The sequence below is a fragment of the Protobothrops mucrosquamatus genome, unplaced genomic scaffold (genome assembly GCF_001527695.2).
Source record: "Protobothrops mucrosquamatus isolate PMUCROS unplaced genomic scaffold, P.Mucros_1.0 scaffold2603, whole genome shotgun sequence".
Classification (NCBI taxonomy): domain Eukaryota; kingdom Metazoa; phylum Chordata; class Lepidosauria; order Squamata; family Viperidae; genus Protobothrops; species Protobothrops mucrosquamatus.
This window is the reverse complement of record NW_015388657.1, coordinates 45,941-71,684: the sequence shown is the minus strand read 5'-3', so window position 1 is coordinate 71,684 and position 25,744 is coordinate 45,941. Positions and strand designations below refer to the sequence as shown.

At 50.5% G+C, this 25,744-nt stretch overlaps 1 protein-coding gene across 1 annotated transcript in view; it reads right to left on the bottom strand.

The window, feature by feature from the left end:
• CIC (capicua transcriptional repressor) overlaps positions 1–25,744 on the bottom strand; it is a 42,517-nt gene that overhangs the window by 987 nt on the left and 15,786 nt on the right. Inside the window, exons 2-19 of the mRNA XM_015825354.1 lie at positions 22,243–22,392; positions 21,421–21,640; positions 20,088–20,217; positions 19,691–19,873; positions 18,122–18,281; positions 17,866–18,047; positions 17,025–17,244; positions 15,152–15,252; positions 12,934–14,212; positions 11,785–12,005; positions 9,116–9,285; positions 8,102–8,271; positions 7,692–7,964; positions 5,553–6,028; positions 4,300–4,568; positions 3,337–3,491; positions 1,645–1,776; positions 855–986 (exon numbers count right to left, since the gene is read on the bottom strand). Of these exons, the coding sequence (XP_015680840.1) occupies positions 855–986; positions 1,645–1,776; positions 3,337–3,491; positions 4,300–4,568; positions 5,553–6,028; positions 7,692–7,964; positions 8,102–8,271; positions 9,116–9,285; positions 11,785–12,005; positions 12,934–14,212; positions 15,152–15,252; positions 17,025–17,244; positions 17,866–18,047; positions 18,122–18,281; positions 19,691–19,873; positions 20,088–20,217; positions 21,421–21,640; positions 22,243–22,392 (4,623 nt within the window). The remainder of the gene's footprint in view (positions 1–854; positions 987–1,644; positions 1,777–3,336; positions 3,492–4,299; positions 4,569–5,552; positions 6,029–7,691; positions 7,965–8,101; positions 8,272–9,115; positions 9,286–11,784; positions 12,006–12,933; positions 14,213–15,151; positions 15,253–17,024; positions 17,245–17,865; positions 18,048–18,121; positions 18,282–19,690; positions 19,874–20,087; positions 20,218–21,420; positions 21,641–22,242; positions 22,393–25,744) is intronic.

The window sequence follows — 25,744 nt, the reverse complement described above, 5'->3', positions numbered from 1 at the left end:
TCCCTGTACAGGTCATCTTCAACTTATGACCACAATTAAGCCCCAAATTTCCGTGGCTAAGCCAAGACCATTGTGGTGTGACTTTTGCCCCATTTTACAACCTTTCAAATGGCCAAGCTTGTGAAGCGAACCACTGCAATTGTCAAATTCGTAACATGTTTGTTTGTTAAATGAACCTGGCTTTCCCCCATTGTCTTTGCTTCTCAGAAGATCACAAAAGGTGACCCCGTGACGCTGCAACCGTCATAAATAGGAGTCCGTTGTTAAATATCTGAAGCCTGATCACGCGACCCCGGGGATGCTGCAACGGCCGTGTGAAAAGCGGTTTTAGGTTACTTTTTTTCCAGTGGCCATTGTTAATTTGAATGGTGATTAATATGAATGGCTGTCAGGTGAGGACTACTGTATAGGAAAATCTTTTCACTGGTGTTCGGCTCCCAGAATTCTCCAGCCAGCATCGCCACGCATTTTAAAGTGGCCCAGCTTGGGAAACACCGCCCTAGAGAGTGATTTCTTAAAGCCTTTTTTCCCCAACTCAACAATCCAGAAACCTGCAGAAATGAGTCCACTCTGGCCTGCGGCTTTCAACACAGCCCTTCCCTTCCCAGCCAAGTCTGAAAGTCGTCAAAAGCATCTCCTGCTGTATTTAAAAAAAGAGAAAGAAGCAAGCTGCCATTTTCTTTAGCACAGCCAAGAAGACCCAGCTGGAGTTACTCTCGGGAATCCAGAACCCTCTGATACTCAAGACGGCCATTCGGCTGGAAGCCACACAGGGCCAAAGCAGCGAATCGGAGTCTAAAGCTGGTCACTCCAAGGCCACTCCATGCCGCAACCCCCCCACACAACCCTCCTACCTGAAGGGAAGAAGCCATGATCCTGGAAGAGCTGCATGACTAAAGCCCTCCTCTGATCCAAGGTACGTCGGAGTGAAGAGTAGGGCACCTTCTCGTATTCCAGTTCCCCCAGTACGTCTTCCGAGTCTGTGCCTGCGGAGAGGTGGACACTGCTAGAAGAGGGAGCCTGTAAATTCCTTGCCAATTCCTAAGGAGGCCCATCTAACGGGACCAAGAAGAAGGGCCTTCTCCGTGGTGGCTCCCTCCCTGAGGAAAACACCATCCCTGCGGAAATGAGAATGGCCTCCACCTGGACACTTTCAAAACTAAGGAGAAACTTCCTGACAGTTAGAACAATTAACCAGTGGAACAACCTGCCTCCAGAAGCTGTGAATGCTCCAACACTGGAAGTTTTTAAGAAGAGACTGGACAGCCATTTGTCTGAAATGGTGTAGGGTTTCCTGACTGAGCAGGGGGTTGGACTAGATGACCTCCAAGGTCCCTTCCAACTTTATTATTATTAAAAGGCCCTGAAGACGTCACTCTGCCAATGGGCCTGGGGTCCCCAGAGTGGGATGGAGCCCATCAAATGGCTCATCTGATTGTTGTCACCAGGGAATGGGGGGGAAGGGGGGTCATTGCTGTTTTATCGCTCTTATATTGGGCTTTTATCCTTGTAAGCTGCGGGGATCACTTATTGGGCGGCCATATAAATTTTCGTAAATACATTCCTTCATTGAGCAGAGATGGCCCACCTGAGCGGCCTGCCCCCCCCCTTTGGGCCACAGATTCCCCTCCCGCTTCCATCTACCTGTTTTGTCAAAAGTAAAGATGTCTCCTTCGCACTTGGCGCTCTTGGGAGTGTTGGGCTCCGAACTGCAACTGGAGCGACGGCGCATCTTCCGTTTGGGGGAGATGGGGTCTTCCGTAGAGGAGTCCAGGTCTGGGGGAAAAAAAAACCCCGGGTTAGGAGGCAGACACACACACAGAGATGCTCACACTCCAGTAATCTACTCCACCCAAAACTCAAAGAGATCAAATGAAATTGTCGCGTTAGGAACATACACGGATGCTACTAGTTTTTCATATTGCTCTACAAGGGATGTCCAGGAAGCAGAGAAAGCGGGATCACCCAACAGCATGAGACAGTCCCACACTGTGTATTTATAGGTCCCATTTCAGGGGCTTCAGCTGGCTTGCCAAAAGCTGCCCAAGACCCCCACAATTCTCAATGGAGAGCCAGTTTGACACAGTGGTTAAGGGGCTGGCCTAGAAATCAGGAGAAGGTGAGTTCTAGTCCCACCTAAGGCATGAAAGCTGGCTGGCTGACTTTGGGCTAATCACACCCTCTTGGCCCAGCTCATCTCACAGGGTGGCTTTGTTGTGGGGAAAATAGGAATAAGGAAGTGTGTTGGATAGGTTTACCGCCTTGAGTTATTTGTAAAAATAATCAAGGCGGGAGACAAATAAAAAATCCTGAATTACCTTGTTTCCCCCCAAAATAAGACCTAACCGGAAAATAAGCCCTAGGATGATTTTTCAGGATGCTCGTAATACAAGCCCCAGTTAAGATCGCCAGCCAGATGGAGGCATTTAGTACCGTATTTCCCCCCAAAATAAGATCTAACTGGAAAATAAGCCCTAATGCGTCTTTTGGAGCAAAAATTAACGTTAAGACCTGGTCTTATTTTCGGGGAAATACGGTACCCCAATCATGCAAACAAGAAACTTAGCCGTCTTTTGTTTCAGGTTAACTCAATCAGGTTCTACATTTAGGCAAGAAAAACCAAATGCACAGGTATAGTATAGGGGGGTACTTTACTCAATAGTAGTAACTGTGAGAGGGACCTCGGAGTCCTAGTGGACAATCCCGTGTGCTGCAGCTGCCAAAAAGGCCAACACAGTGCTAGGCTGCATTAACAGAGGGATAGAATCAAGATCACGTGAAGTGTTAATACCATTTTACAATGCCTTGATAAGGCCACACTTGGAATACTGCATCCAGTTTTGGTCACCACGATGTAAAAAAGATGCTGAGACTCTAGAAAGAGCACAGAGAAGAGCAACAAAGATGATTAGGGGACTGGAGGCTAAAGCATATAAGGAACGGTTGCTGGAATTGGGTATCTCTAGTTTAACGAAGAGAAGGACCAGGGGGGACATGATAGCAGTGTTCCAATATCTCAGGGGCTGCCCCAAAGAAGAGGGAGTCAAGCTATTCTCCAAAGCGCCTAAAGGCAGGACAAGAAGAAACGGATGGAAACTAAGCAAGGAGAGAAGCAACCTAGAACTAAGGAGAAACTTCCTGACAGTTAGAACAATTATAAGCAGTATTTAAAAAAAACACTTTCAAATTGCTCCCCACTAAATCTAGGTCTTTAAGTTGTACTGTACGAACGGCACATCTAGATCCTTGTCAGCAGCAGGGCTAAAGACATCCGTCCTCTCTTCCAAGACTCAGCCAACCTCCCCCCGCCTTCCTGGCCTTCTCCTTCCCCCTTACCGGTGGAATTCTTGCGCTTCTTGCGGTAGCTCCCCAGGATGGCCCGAGGAGAAGTAGCAAGGGACTGCAGCGTAGGTGAAGGCAAGACCTCTTCGGGTTTGAACTCCGGCAACTCGGCAAAGCGCTCCTCAAAATCCACTTCGGAGAGAACCCTGCTGGGGTGAGAGGAGGGCAAGGAGGAGCCATGGGTCAGGCCAGGCAAGGCAGAGGGCAGCCTGCCCTCCCACAGACTCCCCACTGCTTCCAATCCAGCCTCCTGTGCATCCCTCCACACGGCAGTGCTACCCAATCAGCCCAGCTCCCTCTAGGACAGGGGTAGGCAACCGTGGCTCTTTTATGACTCGTGGACTTCAACTCCCATTATTCCTGAGCCAGCATGGGGGAACTCTGGCCCCTTCATGACTCGCGGACTTCAATTCCCAGAATTCCTCAGCCAGCATGGGGGAACAATGGCCCCTTCATGATTTGTGGACTTCAACTCCTAGATTTCCTGAGCCAGCATGGGGGAACTATAGTCCCTTCATGACTGGTGGACTTCAACTCCCAGAATTCCTGAGCCAGCTTGGCTCAGCTTGGAAACCTCTCCCTTTCCCCTCAGCATGGCTGGCTCAGGAATTCTGGGAGTTGAAGTCCACGAGTCATAAAAGAGCCAAGGTTGACTACCCCTGTTCTAACCCATCCAAAGGATTTGGGAAAGAGTTTTAATAGGCATTCAGCTCATCCTCAAGTTCATTATCACTCGAATTTAAGCAGAAGGGTGGCTCCTAGAACACAACGAAGGCCGCTGTGGATGGCCAAAGAGGAGAGAGCGGCACCTTTTCTACCCCTGCAAACGGCCACCATTATGAAGTCGCAAAGAAGTCCTCTTCCCCCCCCCCCCAAAAAAGAATACAATCCACGCAGTGGGAATCTTTAGGACTTGGGCCACAGACCCTTGTCCACGCTCGCCTCCCGGTCACTCACTTGTCGACAGAATCAAAGGTTTTCTTCAGGGGGGGAGGCCGGAGCTTCACTTTCTTCCCACCTGGACCCTCCTTTGGCTCGGGGCCGTCGGCCGTAGGGGCTGCCGTTGGGGGGAGAGTGGAAGGGCCGCTTCTGGAGCCTTCTGCAGAGTTCGATGGGATCGGACTGAGCGCCAAAGAGGGAGGGGGAGCCGTCGAGGAGGCTGAACACTCAGGACGAACCTCTGGACCGGCTGTTCTCCAGTCGGGGGAGCTGGGGAATTTCGGGGCCTAAACAAGAAGGCAGGCAGAACACTGGTGAGACTCAAAGTACGTGTCAACGCTGCTAACATTGGACGTTCTTGCTTTGACAACATATGGAGATGCAGCCTTTTTTTCTTTCTTATGCTTTACTCTTAGAATTAGATGACGCTGGGGGAGGAGGCGGAGGAATGTGGTGGGAGTTAGTTAGACATAACAATATTGTACTAGTGCAGTGGTGGTGAACCTATGGCACGGGTGCCAGAGGCGGCACTCAGAGCCCTCTCTGTGGGCACACGCGCCATCGCCCCAGTCCTAGGCCTTCAGCTGGGTTTTATAAAACCTTTTCGCTTTAGGCCTCTGCCGCCGTGTGCAAAAAAAAAAAAAAAAAGGTTCAATCAGTCAATTTCAACTTCTCACGGGAAAAAAAAAGATCTTGCAAAGTTGGAATTGATTGATTGAACTTTTTAGTCCCACCCAGTCTGCCGTTATCACCGCAGCCATGCCCAGCCAATGGGCCACACCCAGCCAATGGGCCACACCCACCTGGCACTCAACGATGCATAAGTGGGTTTTGGGTTGCAGTTTGGGCACTCGGTCTCTAAAAGGTTCGCCATCACTGTACTAATATGTGAAATAAGAGATGATAAGGATTGGCGGGCTGGAGAACTGGAGGGGAAGCCTGCATTTCAAACTAATTGGACAATGTGATTTAAGACTGTTAATTGGAGGAGGGAATTGTGCTTTGATACTATGTGCTCAGGGGAGGGGAATCCAGTTTTTGGCTTCAACTATGTTAGTGCCGATGCTATGCTGCTCCCATCAAGATTCTTTAAGGTAAATAATGCCTGGAAGTTCTTTGAAGATTTTCATCTGTCGGAACCATGACAGGCTGTTTAGTACACTGCAAGGCTCACAAAACTGCTGCAGGGCATGGCTATGGCAGCTAGAAGCCACAAAGACGGCTTATGGGGAGAAGGAGAGCGGCCAGGCAGTGTCACCTGCCTTTCTTACCGTTTCCGTCCCTTTGCTGCCTAACAGAGAGGGTGGTGGAGGGTCACGGCCAGCACCCTCTTCGCTGGACCCCACTGCCATCTCCCGCTGGCTCCAGACGACTTCTGTGGCCGGGGTCTCCGTAACCTGCGACGGCTGGCATGCCGGGGGCGATACTGGCTCCCAGCAATCTCGCTTCAATTCCTGGGCTTTGGCAGGACTCTTTTCGGGCCCCGGGCATGCAGGGGAAGAAGAGGGGGTGTCTTGGGGCCCGGCCTCCCGCAAAGGCCGCTCCAAGGTTTCGGTCTCCCGGTGGTATCGCGCTCCTCCAGAGTCCTGCTGCTGCTGCTGCACCGGAAGAGGCCGAACGGGGCCTGGCGAGGAGACCGATTCGTAAGAACCAACAGGGATGCTTGCAATGGTGGCTTTCACTTTCTGGGGGGGCTTGAGGGGCGGGCGCTGAAGTCGAGGGGGCGCCGAAGGAATTACTTGCGTGGCTGAGAGGGAAGGACAGAAAAAGCAAAGACGACTGTGAGCCACACAGGTTCAGCAGAGCCAGCCTAGTTATAACACAGACAGTCCTCGACTTATCACCGCAACTGATACCCCAAATTTCTGTTGCTAAGCAAGACAGTTGTGAGGGTGAGTTCTGCCACACTTTAGGACCTTCCTTGCCACAGATGTTAAGGCAAGGGTAGGCAACCTTGGCTCTTTTATGACTCGTGGACTTCAACTCCCAGAATTCCTGAGCCAGCCACGCTGAGGGGAAAGGGAGAGGTTTCCAAGCTGAGCCATGCTGGCTGAGAAATTCTGGGAGTTGAAGTCCACAAGTCATAAAAGAGCCAAGGTTGCCTCCCCCTGAGCTAGTCCATTGGTCTATTCCTCTCACCATTAGGAAATTTCTCCTTCGTTCTAGAAGCAACCTAGCACTGAGGAGAAATTTCCTGACAGAACAATTAAGCAGTGGGACAACTTGCCTCCAAAAGTTGTGGGTGCTCCGTCTCTTTTTAAGAAGAGACTGGACAGCCACTTGTCTGGAACGGTATAGGGCAGGGGTAGGCAACCCCGGCTCTTTTATGACTCGTGGACTTCAACTCCCAGAATTCCTGAGCCAGCCATGCTGAGGGGAAAGGGAGAGGTTTCCAAGCTGAGCCATGCCGGCTCAGGAATTCTGGGAGTTGAAGTCCACGAGTCATAAAAGAGCCAAGGTTGCTTACCTCTGTGTTAAGGGAATCACTGCAGTTGCTAAGTTAGCAACAGGGTTAAAATGAAGCTGGCTCCCCCATGATCTTTGCTTGGCAGAAGGTCGCAAAAGGGCCTCACATGACCCTAGTACTCTGCAACCGTCACAAGTACATGCCAGTTGTCAAGCGTCTGAATTTTGATCATGTGACCGGGGGGGTTGCTGTGAAAAGTGGTCAGTGCTATTGTAACTTTGAACGGTCACTAAACAAAGAGTTGTAAGTCAAGGACTACCTGTAATAGAGACATCCACCTCCCCTTTCCCCTTATTCCCCCTCCCATTAATCTTCCCCCTTGTGGATCTGCATTCATCCCATCATAATAAAATGCAAGGAAATCCAATTGTTGCTGACCTAGACTAGACTAAACTAAAATGAGGTCTGATACTTTGCGGTCCAGGTGGGCTGTGGGAACCTGCTCTATGAACCTGGCATCCCGTATTTGAGCAACAATGATTTGGGCTAACCGAGTTTTAGGGTTTATCTCCGTGCTGAGGACCATTTGGGAAACCTGGCTTGAAAACGGCCTGGTCACATCTGCGGAACCACCAGAACCAACGTAGCATCATTTACATTTTTACAACATCCGGGAGAATTTAATCCTTTTTCCTTTTCCTCGTGACCAGCCAAAGTTAGATGAGGATCATCATTTTGAGGGACGGCTTTATCTGCCATTTCAGAACGGGTTCTTTTGAGTTCCCTGCCTCCCTCCTCTTCGTTTTCTCTCCAGTTTCCCCTTGCGACTCCGATCCCCATCACCCTACCCCAGGGGTAGGCAACCGTGGCTCTTTTATGACTCATGGACTTCAACTCCCAGAATTCCTGAGTCAGCATAGCTGACTCAGGAATTCTGGGAGTTGAAGTCCATGAGTCATAAAAGAGCCAAGGTTGCCTACCCCTGCCCTGCCCCGCCCCATACCTGTGGACATCAGGCTGTGGTTGGAACTGCCAGCACTCTGACTGGCGCTGCCCCCCTTGGGCAGGATGGCTGTGGGAGAGGAGACCGTGGCAGTGCCCGTGGCGGCCACCGAATAGACCACACTGTGACTGGCAGACTGAACGGGACTGGTCCCTGTGGGGGTGGGGTAGACGGCAGTGATGACCTGCCCTTGTCCAACACCGGAAACGGGGAGCTGAGGGCTCTGAAGTGGAGACACCCCCACTTGCCCCGACGTCAGCACAGGATTCTGACCTGAAGGAAACAGACCGGATGCAGGTTTCAGATCGATATTCTTTCGGGGTAGCCAACCAGTCTGTTAGCTTGGCATTCTGCCCGCTTGCCCCCCCCCACACGCACACACATACACACAACTGCCTCTCTGGCCTTACCCGAGAGCAGTGGCCCGATGGCTGTGAAGCCCAGTGCCATGGGGGCAGGCCCCATTGGGGACTGGACGTAGGTGGTGGTAGGAGCAGCCGGGGGGACGCTGGGTTGAGAATGAGAAGTTGAGGTGCCCAGGGACAGAGCGTGTCCAGCTGCTGACTGCACATAAGTGATCCTGGAGGGAGGGAGGGAGAGAGAGAGGGAGAGACAGACAGACAGAGAGAGGGAAGGAGAGGGAGGGAGAGTGGGAGGGAGAGAAGGAGGGAGAGACAGAGAGAGGGAGACACAGAGGGAGGGAGAGGGAGGAAGGGAGAGAGACAGACAGAGAGAGGGAGGGAGGGAGAGAGGGAAGGAGGGAGAGAGACAGAGAGAGGGAGGGAGGAGGGAGAGAGAGAGAGGGAGACACAGCCAGAGAGAGGGAAGGAGAGGGAGAGGGAAGGAGAGAGCGGGAGGGGGAGGGAGGGAGATAGGGAGGGAGAGAGAGACAGACAGATAGACAGGGAGAGGGAAGGAGAGGGAGAGCAGGAGGGAGAGGGAAGGAGAGACAGAGAGAGGGAGAGAGAGAGAGGGAGGGAGAGGGAGGGGGAGGGAGGGAGGGAGAGAGGGAGAGAGAGAGAGAGAGAGGGAGGGAGGGAGAGAGAGAGAGGGAGGGAGAGGGAAGGAGGGAGAGAGGGAGAGAAAGAGGGAGAGACAGACAGAGAGAGACAGACAAGGAGAGGGAAGGAGAGGGAGGGAGGAGGGAGGGAGAAAGACAGACAGACAGAGAGGGAGGGAGGGAGAGAGAAGGAGGGAGAGAGAGGGAGGGAGAGGGAGAGAGAGAGGAAGGAGAGAGAGGGAAGGGGGAGAGAGGGAAGAAGAAGGGAGAGAGACAGAGAGAGAGGGAGGGAGGGAGAGGGAGACACAGACAGAGAGGGAGGGAGAGAGGGAGAGAGAGCATTTTATGGCAGCTGCTATAGTCACGCCTATAGTCCCCATGCCTGGAAGATCCAGTGCTATGAACCAACCTTGCAAAGCCATACCTGGTCGAGGAGGAGGGCAAGAGGACTTTCTGGGCCTGGCTGGGGGAGCCAATGACAGCGGTGGCCATGGTGCCCTGGAGTGCGGCAGGGCTAAGTGGGGGCACCAAGGTGGCACCGCTCTGAGAGGAGGACTGAGGCTGGACAACTGGCACTGGAGTGAGCTGGATAATCTGAAAGAGTGGAAAGACTCGATTGGCGCAGGCAGCCAAGGGGAACACCAGGAGGCCCCAGCTGAAGCTGAGCCGTTTTTGTCCCCAGGAGCAAAAAAAAAAAAAAAAAAGGAAGAAGAAGAATTATTGAGCAAAACCAGACTCAGACTCAACGTCATTTGCGGTCAAGAAATGTAGCAAGTGATAGTATTCAAATACCCTTGGAGACAGACGACGGAGTCTGCACAACAGGCAAGTTAGGTTTTCAGTCTTTACTACAGCACGGAAGAAGAGAGAGGAAGTACGAGTGGCCGGAAACGGTGATCACCAACAAAGAGGTCTGTGGTTCTCCTTCAGGCCTATGAAGCTCTCTACGCCTTCAGACCTTCTAAAGAACGGATTTTGGAAAGCCCAAATCTCCGTAACTTGACCGGCCCAAAAGAGACGTTTTCGTTATGAAATCTCTTTTTTCCCCCTATTTCACAGTCCAGAGGCTGAGAGATTTGTTGTTGCTTTAAAAAAAATAACAAAGCAAAAGGAGGCACTCGGACTTCTAACAGCCAGCCGTGCAGAATACAGATTTTTCCCAGAGGGGAAATCTCCAAACGGTTGCAGATTTGCAGGCAGATACATCTGGAGAACACCAGGCTGGGGAACAGATTGCACCTTGCTTTTTCCCCCCCTTTTTTTCTTTTCCCGAGATCCCAGTTTTGCAGAGTAGATGTGCCATGTGCACATAGGCCTTATTTCACATTTGTACGGACTCACAATATACACTCCCACATTCATCAAAACAACCCACAGGATTTAAATGATCTCAAGATATATTTAAAGTGTATAAAATATTCGAGGTATTCTTGCCTTGTTATAAACTTTATCCAAATAAGCTGCTAGCGGTTCATCTTTCATCTTGTGCCGCCTGAGATAACGTCTGCCCCAATCATGCTTTTTTTTTTTTTTTTTTAGTAGGACACATACGTGTTCTTTTCCCCGGGCCTCCGCAACAAAGATGATTAGGGGACTGGAGGCTAAAGCATATAAGGAAAGGCTGCTGGAATTGGGTATGTCTAGTTTAATGAAGAGAAGGACGAGGGGGGACATGATAGCAGTGTTCCAATATTTCAGGGGCTGCCCCAAAGAAGAGGGAGTCAAGCTATTCTCCAAAGCGCCTGAGGGCAGGACAAGAAGCAATGGATGGAAACTAATCAAGGAGAGAAGCAACCTAGAACTAAGGAGAATCTTCCTGACAGTGAGAACAATTAGCCAGTGGAACAACCTGCCTCCAGAAGCGGTGAATGCGCCAACACTGGAAGTTTTTAAGAAGAGACTGGACAGCCATTTGTCTGAAATGGGATAGGGTTTCTTGCCTGAGCAGGGGGTTGGACTAGATGACCTCCAAGGTCCCTTCCAACTTTATTACTACTACTACTACTACTACTACTACTACTACTACTACTGTTACTGTTACTACCTCCTTCCCACCCCAACCTTTTGGAAACAACTTTCCCGAAGTACAATTTAAGGGAATCACAGGGAGTCCTCGCTTAACAACCTGTCAGCAACAGTTAAAGTTATGATGAACCTCTCCAGAGCCACTTACAACCCATTCTCGAAGGTCCAAGGGTCACAAACCCCACCCCAGGTCATGTGACTGCCTTTTGGGCATCTGGATTGCACTGACGACCATTTGCATCATGCCACAGTCACATAACCGCAATTTTCATCATTTTTTTTTTGCCAGTTTCTAGTATTTCTGTTTTTTGCAACAAAAAAAAAACATCCACTGAAGAAAATGGACTTGTTTAATAATAGTGATGTTCGCTTAACGATTGCCCCCAAAAATATATATATCATAAAATTGGGCGCGGTTATGTGGTGACCCACTAAATAACCACCATGACCTACAACTCTAATTATGGGCTCAATTATGGTCGTTAAGTCGAGAACTACCGACATATTTCTGAGGCTGCAGTTCTATATGTTTATCGTTGAGAAATTCTCTTTCACTGGATGTTATTCCAAACCCTCATTGCCCCTATGCTTGTCTATCGCCCTCACGAACCTGACATTCACCCATTAGGACAGGGAAGGTGCTTTAGATCCTACATGTCTAAAATGCAGCACAACAAACAATTTGTGCCCGTCCTGCACTTCCTGCCAATCACAAAATCAATACTTTGCATTACACAAAAGAATAAGAGTGCTTATTCGTGTTAGAAATTCTGTTTATATAAAGCACCGCAGAGCAAGCAAAGTGTACAGTCACCATGTGCTTTACTTCTCAACTGTGTTACTGTAACGGGACAGGAAACTCTACTTAGAACAAAAGAGCATAGAGTATATACTATATACCATCAATCCAAACTTGTAAACACTGCCATCTACTGGCTGAATACCACTGTAGTTGTGGCATAGAAATACATTCCAACAAGGAATGTCAACAATTCCTCACCCTCCCTTTCTTCCACACCATCTCTTCTCCCTCTTTACTCAAAGTCATCCTGTTCTGAAGATACTGACCTTACTGGCTGGCTGACTCCCATTTTGCACCGGGACGGGGAAAGGCGGAGTCACCAGAGGCAGCTGCGTGGCTGAGGTGGTCCTTACTGTCACCTGGGAGGCTGCCATAGGCACCAATACTTTGCCTTGGACTTGTAGCCCTGCGGGGGGCATCACTTGCCCAGACACAAGGTGGGCGGAATTGCTGGGAGACGGCGCTTGTACCGGGGACACGGACTGAACTGTGGAGAGGAAGGACAGAGAGAGAGGAAGAGAACGGTCAGGGGAGGTTAGGGATGGCACAGCAAATCATGACAACTGATATTAGGGATGCATCAATTTACTGAATGCGAGGAGCACCTGTGCATTTAAAGTGCACCCCCCCCCATTTAATCTTCCTATGTCTGTCTCATTAAGGAGCCTTCCCAATAGATTGAACCCCTAATACTTGGTAGCAAAAGAAGATAATATTTGTAGATCAGGGTTGAACTGTGGGATCCTTGGTGCTCTCTGAGCTTGGTGGTTTTCTTGCAGATGTTTCAGGACCAAACTAGGTAACATCATCAGTGCAAGAAGGGAGTGGAGTTTGTGGAGAGGAGGAGGAAGAGGAAGAGGAAGAAGAGGAGGGGTCCTTGATGCTCTCTGAGCTTATTGTTTTCTTGCAGATGTTTCATTACCCAGCTAGGTAACATCATAACAACGTACCAATGGGAAGGCATAATACTTGGCTTCCCATTAGGCAGAGAAAATCAGGTGTTAAACTTCGTAGAAATGTATTTTTTTTTTCATTATCGTCTGCTAATGAAGGCATTGCAGTGATTAATTCCTCCAATATCTGAGAAGCGTATTTATTTCACTGGCTTTTTCTTCTTCTTTTAACCCACTCCGGACAGGATACCACAGTGCAAAGACGTGAAACAGTTTTAAAAATAAGACAAGTTAAAAACAATGCCCCCCCCCAAAAAAAACAACCCTCACTTACTCCCAAGATGGACACCACAAAGCAAAAGAACTAACTAGTAGAACCCAAGTTATTTCACAGCCTTCAAAGAGTTCAAAGAATTAATATTTTGCCTGGAAGTAACTTTGTGAGCAACTCTTGTGAGTGGGAATTGAAGTCCACAAGACTTAAAAGTTGCAGAGATTGGACACCCCTGGCCTAAAACTTACCTTTGGGTGCCGAGGACATGACGGTAACGCTGTTGCTGTTGCTTCCCGGGGCGGGCTGGATGATGGGGATGGCTTGAGGGGCAGTGATGACTTTCCCGTTGGGCGGAGGCAGGGTGAAGTGAATGCTGGCGGCTGCAGGAGCGCCTGCCGCGGTTGGAATCTTCCCCCCAGCTACCTGCAGCTGCTGAGGCAACGTAGGTAGGATGTACTGAACCTGCGTGATGCTTCCGGGCTTTCCTGCTGGGCCCGAAAATATACCTTGCGGCTGCAGGATGCTGAGAGGCATCGGTCCGTTCTGTCCGGGGGGATTCTGGGTGATGAACTGGACAGAAGGCTGCTGGGCGATGGCCCCAGGTGGCAAAACAGTCACCGGGACGCCAGCTCCTCCGGCGCCGCTGGCTTGGCTGTAACTTTGAGTTCCTACCAGGAGATTGGTCACGACACTGCCTTGGCTTGGGGGGCATTTCCCCACCGCAGCCAAGCCTTGGCCAAGAAGCGGTCCGGCGACTAAGTGGGGAGACGTGGCTTGGATCCCAGCCACGGCGGAGGTCTGCGGAGTCTTTTTGTCAGCGTAGAGCAAGCCAAGTCGACTTAGGGGAATTCCTTCCGGCTTAGCGTTGCTGTCGGGAAGCGGGGGGCTGACCAGCGGCAGCAGGTCGCCCGTTCCACGCAGGAAAGGTTTGCTGGCAATAGGTACCGGAGTGCTACTAACCGGCTTGACCACGTTGGTGACCACAGTGGACGCAGGCCGGACCAAGCTGGGCGATCCGCTGTAGCCGATCACCCCCATGTTTGGGGTGCCGATCGAAGGGGCCGTCACCAACACGGTCCCAGCGGACAAGCGGGTGGGATCCGGAAGCACCAGGGTCTGCACCGCCCCGCTGGGCGGAGAGATGACCGAGTGGGCGGGGAGCGAGAGGGGAGCCGTTCCCGCCTCCAAAGGCCCCTGGGAACCGCCTGCGCTGTCCACTCTCTTCCGCCTGAAGGGGGCGGCCGCTGGGTCAAAGCGGGCCTCCAACCGCTTGGTTGGGGTGTTGTGGGGACGGAGAGCACCGAGCGAGTCCTGGGCCTTGAAGGTGCTGGGGGACATCTGGAAGGAACTGTAGGATTTGGACGGAGGCTGCTCCTCATGACTGTGAGGTGGTGGCGGTGGGGGTGGAGGCGGTGGGGGTGGCTCTAAGTCCAGAGGGGGAGGCGGACGACAGGGGGCAAAGGCCGCAGAAGAAGGAGGCAGGGCTGCAGAGCGGATCACTGGGGTGAAGAGCTTCCGTCCAAAGTCCTACAAGCAAAGAGGGACGCTCTTAAAAACAGCCCCGGGGACGCTCTTAAAAACAGCCCCGGGGAAAACCTTTTTCATGAGGTTCAGGCCCCAGCTCAAGTCTCATCGAACACGATTTGAGACCAGACTTTCTCCAGCTTCAATCTATCAGACGCATGAGAACGGTAGACCAGTTAAGGTGAGCGTTCCCAAATAGGATACATAGGTGCTCGCACAGAATTCTCTAGACCAGGGGTAGGCAACCTTGGCTCTTTTATGACTGGTGGACTCCAACTCCCAGAATTCCTGAGCCAGCCATGCTGAGGGGAAAGGGAGAGGTTTCCATGCTGAGCCATGCTGGCTCAGGAATTCTGGGAGTTGAAGTCCACGAGTCATAAAAGAGCCAAGGTTGCCTACCTGACCTATACCATATCAGACAAGTGACTGTCTAGCCTAGGGGTAGGCAACCTTGGCTCTTTTATGACTGGTGGACTCCAACTCCCAGAATTCCTGAGCCAGCGTGGCTCAGCTTGGAAACCTCCCCCTTTCCCCTCAGCATGGTTGGCTCAGGAATTCTGGGAGTTGAAGTCCACGAGTCATAAAAGAGCCAAGGTTGCCTACCCCTGGCCTAGACAGAATGGCCTTTTCAGGCCACATAGTTGCGACCCCCTCCATTTCTATTTTATTACTGCTACTACTACTACATTCATCACGTGGAGAGCGTATCCCAAGGCACTTCTGGGTTGAAAGAATTAGCTGGTGACATCCCCATTGCCCAAGGGACACCCGAGGGGGGCTCCTTTCACGTCCCCGTGGTTTTCCCACCGAAGTGGTACCTAGTTATCTACTTGCAGTCGCATGCTTTCCAACTGCTAGGCGGGCAGGAGTTGGGACAAATCTCTGTACTTATCGGTGCACTTAAAATCTTCTGTTCTAACCGGCCTCTTGCAACTCACACACCTTGCTGTCGGATTCGTCCCCTAACGATCCTTCGCTATCGCTGTCCGTCACTCGTTCTTTGCACTTCAGGTCGACGTCAGCCGGGTTGAACCCGTCTTCGGCTGCAGGAGGAAAGCAATGGGAGTGAGTCAGCGAGATCCTGTCTCCCCATCTAGCTTCCCTGTGAAAACTCTCCAGGAGTCTCTTTCTGAGTGGCCATGGTTGAGAAATACAGGCCTAGCCCAGGGGTAGGCAACCTTGGCTCTTTTATGACTGGTGGACTTCAACTCCCAGAATTCCTGAGCCAGCCATGCTGAGGGGAAAGGGAGAGGTTTCCGTGCTGAGCCATGTTGGCTCAGGAATTCTGGGAGTTGAAGTCCACGAGTCATGAAGGGGCCATAGTTCCCCCCATGCTGGCTCAGGAATTCTGGGAGTAGAAGTCCACGAGTCATAAAAGAGCCAAGGTTGCCTACCCCGGTATAGGGTTTCCTGCCTGAGCAGGGGGTTGGACTAGATGACCTCCAAGGTCCCTTCCAATTCTATCATTCTGTATTTTGGTCTAAGAAAGTCCAGCTGCCTTTTGAAAAGAAAAAAAAACACTTGGGGGACAGTGCATTCAGACCCATTACCAAGATTGCTGAGAATACAAACAGATCTTCTTTAATCAGGAATTGTGGTTCTCCTATTCTTACTGCTTTCACACAACCGGAGCCTCGGCTCATTGTTTTCTGCACTGGCAAGCAAGGATTCTTCAGGATTTCTTGGCATACGGTGATTGAACCTGGGATTTTCTCCACAAAACATATTTTCACTTCTGCAGAACCACTTTATGTTTTTCGCAATGAAAACAGGTTCTGCCTTATATCCAATTTCTATCTCCTATAACAGATTCTTCGTAAGGGAATCTGGTTATTAAAATTGCTCAAGAAAATGTCTGAAGATCCTAGCTATTTTACAGGAAAGTGGCTCCTGCATTATAGTCCTGGAAATAAGCTTGGGTCAGTGTTCACAGTTCCCAGATGAAAACGTTCCTCATAGAGGATCTTGGTGCTAAAAAAAGAAGTGCCTTTTAATTTCTAGCTATCATTTGTAAATGTCAAACTATGTAGTCAAGGCAATCCAAGATGTGCTACATCTTCTATCCACAAATATGTACTTCACGTCTCTCTCTTATCTCATCCACTATCTACTTGGCAGAGTTAAATTTTTAGCTTCTAGAGAGAGCAGTTTTCCACAAACCAGCTATTCATAATATAAAGCAGGAAAAGTGAGTGTGGGCCGTCAGAGTCCCTTTAATTGCCTCCAGAGCCTCATCAGAATGAGTAAATTAAAGGGTACGGTTAAATCTTGGGATGAAAATACGTCCTTAACCATAATTGAGCCTGGAATAAGTGACAAATCGTGTCGGTTGTTAAATGGATCATCACACGATCGACCCAACTTTATGGCATTTTTGCAGTGGTCATTAAATGAATCACCAAGGTTGGTTAAATGAATTCGTGGCTCCTAAGCAAGCCCGTTGTCCACAATGGTACGAGGTTTTCTTTGCCAAAACCCAGAAGTAAATGCTAATTTCTGATTTTAAAAAACTTGCAGTCACCCAATTTTTTGAACCTGGGCTGTACCGTTTTGGGGCCCGTTGTAACTTCAGCCACGAAGTGACCGGTCATAAGTTGCAGACTACCTGTGCTGCATATGGCCAATTTAAGGGGGGGGGGATTTAAGAAATATTTAAGGAGTATTTCTTAAAACGATTGAAAACCTCGCTCAAAACGTCCCTGGCTTCTGTTTTAATTTCTGGAAGGCTCTCCTTGTCCCGCAGGAGAAAGCCATCCGGCTTCCGATTTAAGGTCAACAGTCTGCATGTAAAAAACTTTGGGTAGGGGGTCCTCACCAATGACGTCATCGTCCCCTTCCTCCTCACAAATAACCATGCGCTCCTCGTCACTGGTCATGTCCTCGCTGGTTGTGCGTTGAGAGCGAGAGGCGCGGAAGGAATGTGGGTGCAGGGAATGACGGGGACCCTCGCCTGGAGTGGCAAAGGGGGACCCCGAGGGGCCCAGCCCCCCGTACTGACCCTTCCCGCTGGCATACGGAGACTGTCCCGAGCAAATCTGAAACACCAAGAGAGTCGTCTGTTAGACACGGAGAGGCAACCGCTTAACGGTCTGTGAAGGGAACGTCTTTGCTTTTGGCACTGAGCGCGCGGAACACGGATTTGCCGAGCCTTGCAAGGGCTGCCCATTGGCTCCCAGGTAGAATTCAAGTTCCTGGTCATGACCTATAAAGGCCTTCACGGCTTCACACCAGAGGCCCTTCGAGGCCAGCTGCTCCAACCAGAACTGGCTGAAGGCACTCCAAGAAAAGGAAAAAGTGCAGTGGATCAGATGATGTTAAGGGGAGTTAGAAGCTCCACCTTTCCAAGAGGGTTTTTTTTTTTTGCGTTGTCTAGCGTACTGCCTTTGTTGTTGCACTCTTGCCATTTCATGTTACGTGTGTGTGTGTGTGTGTATGTGTGTGTGTGTGTGTGTGTGTGAGAGAGAGAGAGAGAGAGAGAGAGAGAGAGAGAGAGAGAGGGGGGGNGGGGGGGGGAGTAGTACCATAAAATTATATATCAATGGAAAGATAATTTAATCAAGACTGTAATGCAACAAAGTTTGTTCAATTATCTGTACCCAACCACCCCATAAGCTTCTTCTATTCCTGCTGCCCTAGAGTTCCTTGTGTTAACTTACTTGTGTAAGCTCTTGCAACACCTGGTTGTCCCGGTCACTGTCCATGCCGTGCACACCGCTGTGGGAAAAGGCCCGCGGACGCTGGGCATCTGAGCCCGAGGCCAGGATTCGCTCCCCGTGGCAGTGCCCAGATCCCATGACACCTGCCTTGACATCTGGGCCCAACAGCATTTCAGAAGCAACTGATTAAAAAAAAAAAGAGAGGCAAAAATTAAGAAAAGGCCAGGAGACAGCAGGTGGCATAAAAATAGCTCACCTCCAGGTAAAGCAGCAGTACCTGTCTCTGACATGCTACGTTCACGTGTCTCCTTGGGGCACCCGCCTGGCACAGCAGATTTTATATCCGAACTAGACTTCTTCCGATCTTTGTTACACCACTTCCAGTCGGGGTGTGCTTTGAAATGGGCTTCCTTCACCTTGGGGGGTGGGGGTGAGGGGGTGGGAGAAGATGAGGGGGGGAAAGTGTGAGAAGAGAGAGGAACATGGGGAGGAGGAGAGAGACTGCAAGCCGAGAGCTTCCAGATGTTTGAGGGCTAAGCTTTGAACCAGCCACTGCTCCAGCTGCAAAGATTCCACACTATGGAAGATTCTCGACTGCTTTGAAACCACAACTTCGTATCTGCCTAATTCCCGTCAATCTTCCTCCTTCCGTTATGTATTCAAGATGGACAGTATTTAATATTTATTTGTTATGTATGTGTAGGGCTGTGGGTCTATACATATGTTGTACAGAGTATGTTTTAGGGGTGTGTCATGTATGTGTTTCGCTTTGAGAGCGGGCAGCTCAATTTCATTTTTGATGGGTGCCATTGTGCCCACAGTAAAAAAGTGAAAATAAAGGTTATCTTATCATCTGTGCAGCTTCACCCAGTTTGAAACCAGTTTCCTATCTAAAACTATCTGAAGACCATGAAGGCCTGCTGGCCAATGTTGGGGGGATCTTGTCTGGTCAATTCTCCGGCTTCTGAGATATCACTAAGCTTTATCTACACCAGACATGTCAAACACAAGGCCGGATGCGGCCCGCGAAGTGGTTTCATGTGGCCCGCGAAGCCATCCTGGAAACAGTGAGGGAACGGCCCCCGCTGCCTTGGCCCTGGCCCAGGCCGGCCAGGAGCCAATGTACAATTTTGTGGTGGCCATCTATGCTGAACTGCATTCAGTCTTAGCTCCACAAGGGCGTCCAGGAACAGCGAGGAAGCAGCCCCTGCTGTGTCGGCCCCATCCCCTGGGTGCATGCTGGGGAGGTGTCACCCTTTGTGAGGAATGAAGAAATGGACCATGCCTTGGCGCTTGCCCTGGTCCCACCCCCTTCTGCCAGAGACCCTCAGATCTGTCCCACTCCTGCCCAGGCCCCCACAGGCACCCTTGACGTGAACGATGTAGAGCTGGCCATGCCCACCCAGTAGGCCACACCTACTCCATCCACGCCCACCCAGTAGGCCGCACCCACCCTGGCCACACACACACACACCCCGAGGGCAACCGCAATGCTGATGTGGCCCTCAATGAAATTGAGTTTGACACCCCTGATCTACACTTTCATCATGGTGGCCCTCAAAGATAAGACTCGTCTTCTAAAATTGCACAAAAGCCAGGACTTTCTGGGAACTTAAGTTCTGCTGAAATGCCCGTATTGCATTCTAGATGATTCACTCAATCCTATTTCCTCCCTTGCTTGGAAACGGGCTGTCGTCACTTCTCAGAGGCCGAACACTGGACAACGCTGACCCCTCAATTACTCCAGCCATGTCAGCTGGCCTGCCTGACCAGTGCTCTGACCCTTGACCTCCTTTTCTGACCAAGGTTCTGCAATGGGCTGTACCTGGAAGGCCAAGTCGTGATACTTCTGCTTCTCCTTGGGCCCCAAAGCGTACCACCACTCGCCCAAGATCTTGCTGACGGTACGATTGTCTTGGTTGGGGTGCCGCTGGTGCACCAGGGCCCGGTGTCGCTTACTGAAGATCATGAAAGCGTTCATGGGCCGCCGAATGTGATCCTTTTCCCTCTACCCCAAAAAGAAAAGAAAAGAGGGAATGGAGGAAAGAGCCACAGTTACGTTATACCCCAAGGCAGACAATGAATTTGGGCAGAACGTCTCGCGAGTGAGCAAAGGGTGGCCGAAGACATTTATTTTTTTTTCCCCTTTCTCGAATTACTCCCAACAAAGCAGGTTGATGAGATAAGGAAAGGAGAAGGAGGGAGAAGAAATCCGCCCTCACCTTGTTTGGACTGCGACCGTCCTTCTCGGAAGAGGAATCGCGCTCTTTCGGCAGCGCGCTCAAAGACTGAGTGCGTCGCTTGCCTGGCAGTAGCGGGAGGGAGATCTCGGAAGATGAAATGGACAGGAACCTAGGTATGGAAACATCAGGTGAAGACCCAAAGGCAGTACTCCCGTTTTCTGCCCCCTACCCCAGAGACCTCCCAGTAGTTTTCAATACTCCTGGCACCACACCCCTTCCTTCATTCCTTCCGTCCTTCCCGCCTATGGAAAAGGAAAGAGGAAGGGATCAATCTCTCTGTTGCAACCAGGCTTTTTTGATCACACCCTCCATTCCACCCCTGTGGGTCCTTTTTCCCTGTGGGTTCCTTCCCATGGTGTTTTCTCCCCCAGGCAATCTCAAGGAGAGAAGCAACCTAGAACTAAGGAGAAACTTCCTGACAGTGAGAACAATTAACCAGTGGAACTACCTGCCTCCAGCAGTTATGAATGCTCCAACACTGGAAGTTTTTAAGAAGAGACTGGACAGCCATCTGTCTGAAAGGGTATAGGGTTTCCTGCCTGAGCACTGGGTTGGACTAGATGACCCCCAAGGTCACTTCCAACTTTGTTATTGTTATTATTATTGATCATCGCACAGTCAGCCAGATGTTCAGACTGGATTTGGCATTTTTGTCTACCTATCGAGTCCTTACCAAGGACCTGGGATAGGCAGATGTGGATGTTTGATGGTATTACAGATATCGTCGCAGGATGGAAGCGGTTCCCAGTAAGGCTGCCTTTTGCAATTGACTAATGGCAAATTTGTCAATGCCGATGATTGTGTTCAAGTGGTGCTCCAGTTGTTTTGGGATTGCACCCAAGGCGCCTCTTACTATTGGTACTACCCTTGCCTGCTTTTGCCACAGTCTTTCTATTTCTATTTGTAGGTCTTTGTATTTTGTTATCTTCTCCAGTTCTTTCTCGTCTATATTGCTGTCTCCAGGCACTGCCACGTCCACTCTCCAGACTTTTTTGTCTTTCTTATCGACAATTGTTAAGTCCGGGGTGTTATGTTGCAGGTGCTTGTGTGCTGTTGTTGTTGTTATTATTATTATTCCCTCAAGTGGTTGCCTCCAGCTGCACGTCCAATTCCCATTATGCTTCCCATCGAAACCAGCAACCCTCCCGGAATCCAGTGGAAAAGTCAGTCCTGCATCTGCCGTGCCATCACTGTGCAAAAGACGAACCGGGCAAACGGTCGGCGAATCAAATAGGAGGAAGTGCGGCTACACAGGGTTGGTGTCCCGAGCAGCATAATGAAAGATATGACAACCCCAGACAGCGATACTCACGCATCGTCGTGGTCGCTCTCTGTCTCGCTGTCCAGGCGTGGGTGCCCTGGGAGGTCATCGTCATGCTGAGGTGGACCTCCGTTTCCTCCTGGAGTCACGGTAGACGGCTGGGCAACTGGAGTGGGACTGTCGGGGTGCGAGGGGGTCGGCCTCCCTGCACTGTCGGCCTCTGAAGACAAGCCAGGGAGTTCGTGGGCCACAGCAGCCGATTCAGGAGGTTCTGATAACATACACGGCAAGGTTGAAACCAGGGGCTGTTTTTCCCACAGGGACGTGTTATCACAAAGTTTGCATTACTGGTTTGTGCGAGCAAAGGCATCCCTTCGCTCCCAGCAGCTGAATCCCTACCCAGACTTTTTAGAGCAAGGGTCTTCAAACTTGGCCCATTTATGACTTGTGGACTTCAACTCCCAGAATTCCTCAGCCAGCTATGCTGGCTCAGGAATTTTGGGAGTTGAAGTCCACGAATCATAAAAGAGCTGTATATCCCAGAGGTAGGCAACCTTGGCTCTTTTATGACTCGTGGACTTCAACTCCCAGAATTCCTGAGCCAGCATGGGGGAAACTTTGGCCCCTTCATGACTCGTGGACTTCAACTCCCAGAATTCCTGAGCCAGCATGGGGGAAACCTTGGCCCCTTCATGACTTGTGGACTTCAACTCCCAGAATTCCTGAGCCAGCATGGCTCAGCTTGGAAACCTCTCCCTTTCCCCTCAGCGTGGCTGGCTCAGGAATTCTGGGAGTTGAAGTCCACGAGTCATAAAAGAGCCAAGGTTGCCTACCCCTGGTATATCCGCTCTCTTTTTCCTTTGCCCACCTTACCTTTGTTCTGATTGGATGTGGACGGATGACTGACAGGCTGCTGGCCTTCACTGGGCTGCACGGAGGAATCTGGTTGGCTTGGAGCCAGGAACGGCACTAGCGAGTGCCATGGGAATACTGCCACAGATCGAGGCTCCACGTTTGTCCACACTGAAAGGAGGTGGGGAGAAAACACACACACACAGAGAGACAAAACACACAAAAGTATTTCGTCAGCCAACTCAGTCTGATCATTTGAAGAAAAAGAAGACAAAGCAGAGCGAGGAGTTTCAATGGCACGGGACAAAAAAAAAAAAACCCGGGAGCCCAGGATCGACAAAGAGTCGGGTTACTAGGGGAATCAGACTAGGGCTCCTTTCCCTCCCTTTAAAACTTTCCCTCCCTTTCCCTGGCAGAGATGCCTTGTTTTTCCTCCACAATTTTCGGACCCGGTAGTCACAGTCTGTGCCATGCCTTATCGCTTGTTAGTCACTTGAAGTCCCTGGGGGGGTGGGGGGTGGGGTTCAAGGGGGGAGATTTTCTCCTCCGCCTGCCAGGAAGCCACCACGGCGGCGTCCTCCCGCCCTTCCCAGCTGGAAGCCAGTCAAAGGAATTTTACAGCTGCAGGAGGGGAAGGGGAGGGAGAGGTTGAGGGGCCCCCGCTGGCTCAGACTCCCACGCTCACTGGTGGGGCAGCCAAGCCAGTTTGGCTTCCACCCAACTAGAAAGATCGTCAGGAGCTCAAGCTGTGCAGGGCAGAGAGAGCCAAACACTAAACCAGCTCTATACAGGGGGATTTTTTTGGGGGGGGGGCTCCGACAGAGGTGGTGAGATCCGGCTTGCAGGCACTTCAGAGCCAAAACGAGGAATGTTTTGGTGTGCTGCATTCTCTCGCCCTCCCGTCCGCTTCCTGCTGCCCCCGTAATCAAGCTAAGCAATACTTCCTTCTTGGGGTGTCCAGGAAAAGGCAGAGGAAAGGGACAAATAAGACAGGCCTACACACACACACACACACGTAAGTCACAACACATTGCACAATAACCCCTAATTGCCAATAAGCGGCATTCGCTGGTCAGTGTACTCTAACTGTAAAACTACAGCTTAACACAGCAACAGGTGTGAATGGACCAGAGTTTTGCATCATGGCAACGGACCACGACTGCGGTGTTTGCAAAAAGAACAACAACAACAACAACGACCCTTATAACCCAACACCGATTGTAGTGTAGCTTTTGCAGATCAGCCATATTGACTTTCAATCGGTTTGAGCAGGAGCCACAATTAGGTTATCAATCATCCCATCTTGCAGGATAACGCAACTGTTGCAAGGAACATCCAAAAGGCTGGATAAAGAAGACCCAGCGACACGGCAACAATCACGTTTTAGCTACGGGTCTAGGGAGGGAAGGGTGTCCGATTCCCGGAGACTGCCAAGCGGGACACGGAACGAGCCAAAGAAAAAGCAAAAGCAGAGACTGGCGTTGAAGGATTAGGGGATTACGGAGTGGTAAAAGGGAGGGTTGAAGGGTTAAATGCCTCCACAGCACAAGGAGGCTTCTGTCCTTAGCATTTCGGCAACAGAAAGGTTAGGAAACAAACCCAAAGTATTTTGCAGGCGTAAAGGCACAGCAGGTTGAGTCTTGGCAATCTCCATTCAAAAGATCACGAAAGGAGATAATCGGGCAGATTTGCAAATTTCTTAATTTGCTGCTGCCAGGAACTGAGAGACACAACTAAGATACACAACCGCTGACGGGACTTAGATCACCTTTGCTACAGAGTGTATCTACAATTTGTTTCCTGGGGGAGAGGATTAAAACCCCCTTTTAAGTACTTGCTTAAAACTAAAACTTTGCATTAGTGATTAAATTGGGGGGGGGGGGAGAAGAGGACTTGACTTTGCTCCCAGAGAGAAGAGGCAGACCTGTTCCAAAAGGGGACACAACTACCTTCCGAGCAAAATGCCTCTTTTCCCGTCATTCCTCTTCCCTTCCTTGTAGTCCCTAATGGATCGGCTACACTGCTTCCCCCCTCCCCCACCTGCACTTGCGTGTAAAGTTAACTCAATTATTAAAAGCACTGAGTGCATCGTGGTCGGACTCTGCCGGGAAGCGCTGGCTCAGTTGCTTCCTGTCCTCCGCTGGTGACCACATCCCTACGCGGGAGGAGGAAGAATTAAAGGGGGGGAGGAAGGAAGGAGAGTACAAACGAAGACGAGAAACAATAAGATACCCCCCCTCCCCAAGAAAGAAGGATCTTAAATATAACAACCACAGGCCATCAGCCCTCCTAGCAAACTATCCCCCAAGCAAAAGATTTAAGATTCGGCTTCTGAGATTGAAGCCACATCAAGTGAAGAAAAACTACCAAAACACGTGACAAAGAAAATACTGCACACATGGAGGACTTATTCCATACAGGTTGAATACAACATTTAAGAGTCCTGGTCTATAATAAACACACTCTTCTACATCTGCCTGAGTTTACAAATGCACAAAGCAGCCGTCTAAAACCTGGATTCACATCCCACTTGTGTCACAAATTATATATTCGAAACTATATCCTGCAACCTATGGACACCTTTGCTGCTAGAGAGAGAAACAATAGCTAATCCCGCATGTCAACGAACTGTCCAAAATCAAAAGGAAAGTACTGTGGGGGTTTGCGCCGGCCTTGTCCTGCCACTTCTCATCACATCCAAGAGGACGGACTTTCAAATGGCCATGTGCACATTCAAAACAGAACTGTCACTTTACTTTCACCCACTGAGCTTCTAACAGCATCCTGACCCACTGGAATTTAATAACTTCTTCTAATCACATCTCCTCTCTCTAAAAAAAAAAAAGTTAATCTGGGAAATTTCTGGGTAACGGGATCCTAACGTCCAACACGGGACAGCAAAAATAAGCCGAAACCTTACATCCAAGGCTCGCTTTTTGTCTCAAATAAAGAATGCAATCCCACTGTTATGTTTATTAAGCTTTTGAGAGACCGTTAGGATATTTTGAGGCTCGTTCACCAACTCCCCACTTCTTCCACTGCACAGGACTCAGACCCTCTCCGCACAATATTCAAAAGCAGACAAGCCATGACCTGACACCACCAAGGTTAAAGGTCATCCTTTTCAGGGTTAGGGGCTCTTGATCACCTTCCCATCCCACCACTCCATCATTTCACCGGGATACAGCCAACCCAGGAATCGCCCTGCCCCGCGCCTCCCGCTCTCCACCCCAGACCCATATAGCCCATAAGGCACTAACCGAACATGCCTAACCCCCTGGATGGCAAAGGGGGCAAAGTTGCCGGGGGTCTCTCTGTGGAAAACATCGCCAGGCGCCAGGGGATGTCTCTCAGCGAACCTGTCTGGAGACCATTCTCCCCCACTCTCCCTCCCCAGGAACGAGGAGGCGTGGCCCCAGGCCAATCGCAGCAGGCAGCTTCGGATGGAGGCTGAAGATGTAGCGGCGAGGTCAGCAAGCCGGTGCTTCTCGGGGCCAGGGGCACCCTGTCTCTGGATCCATGC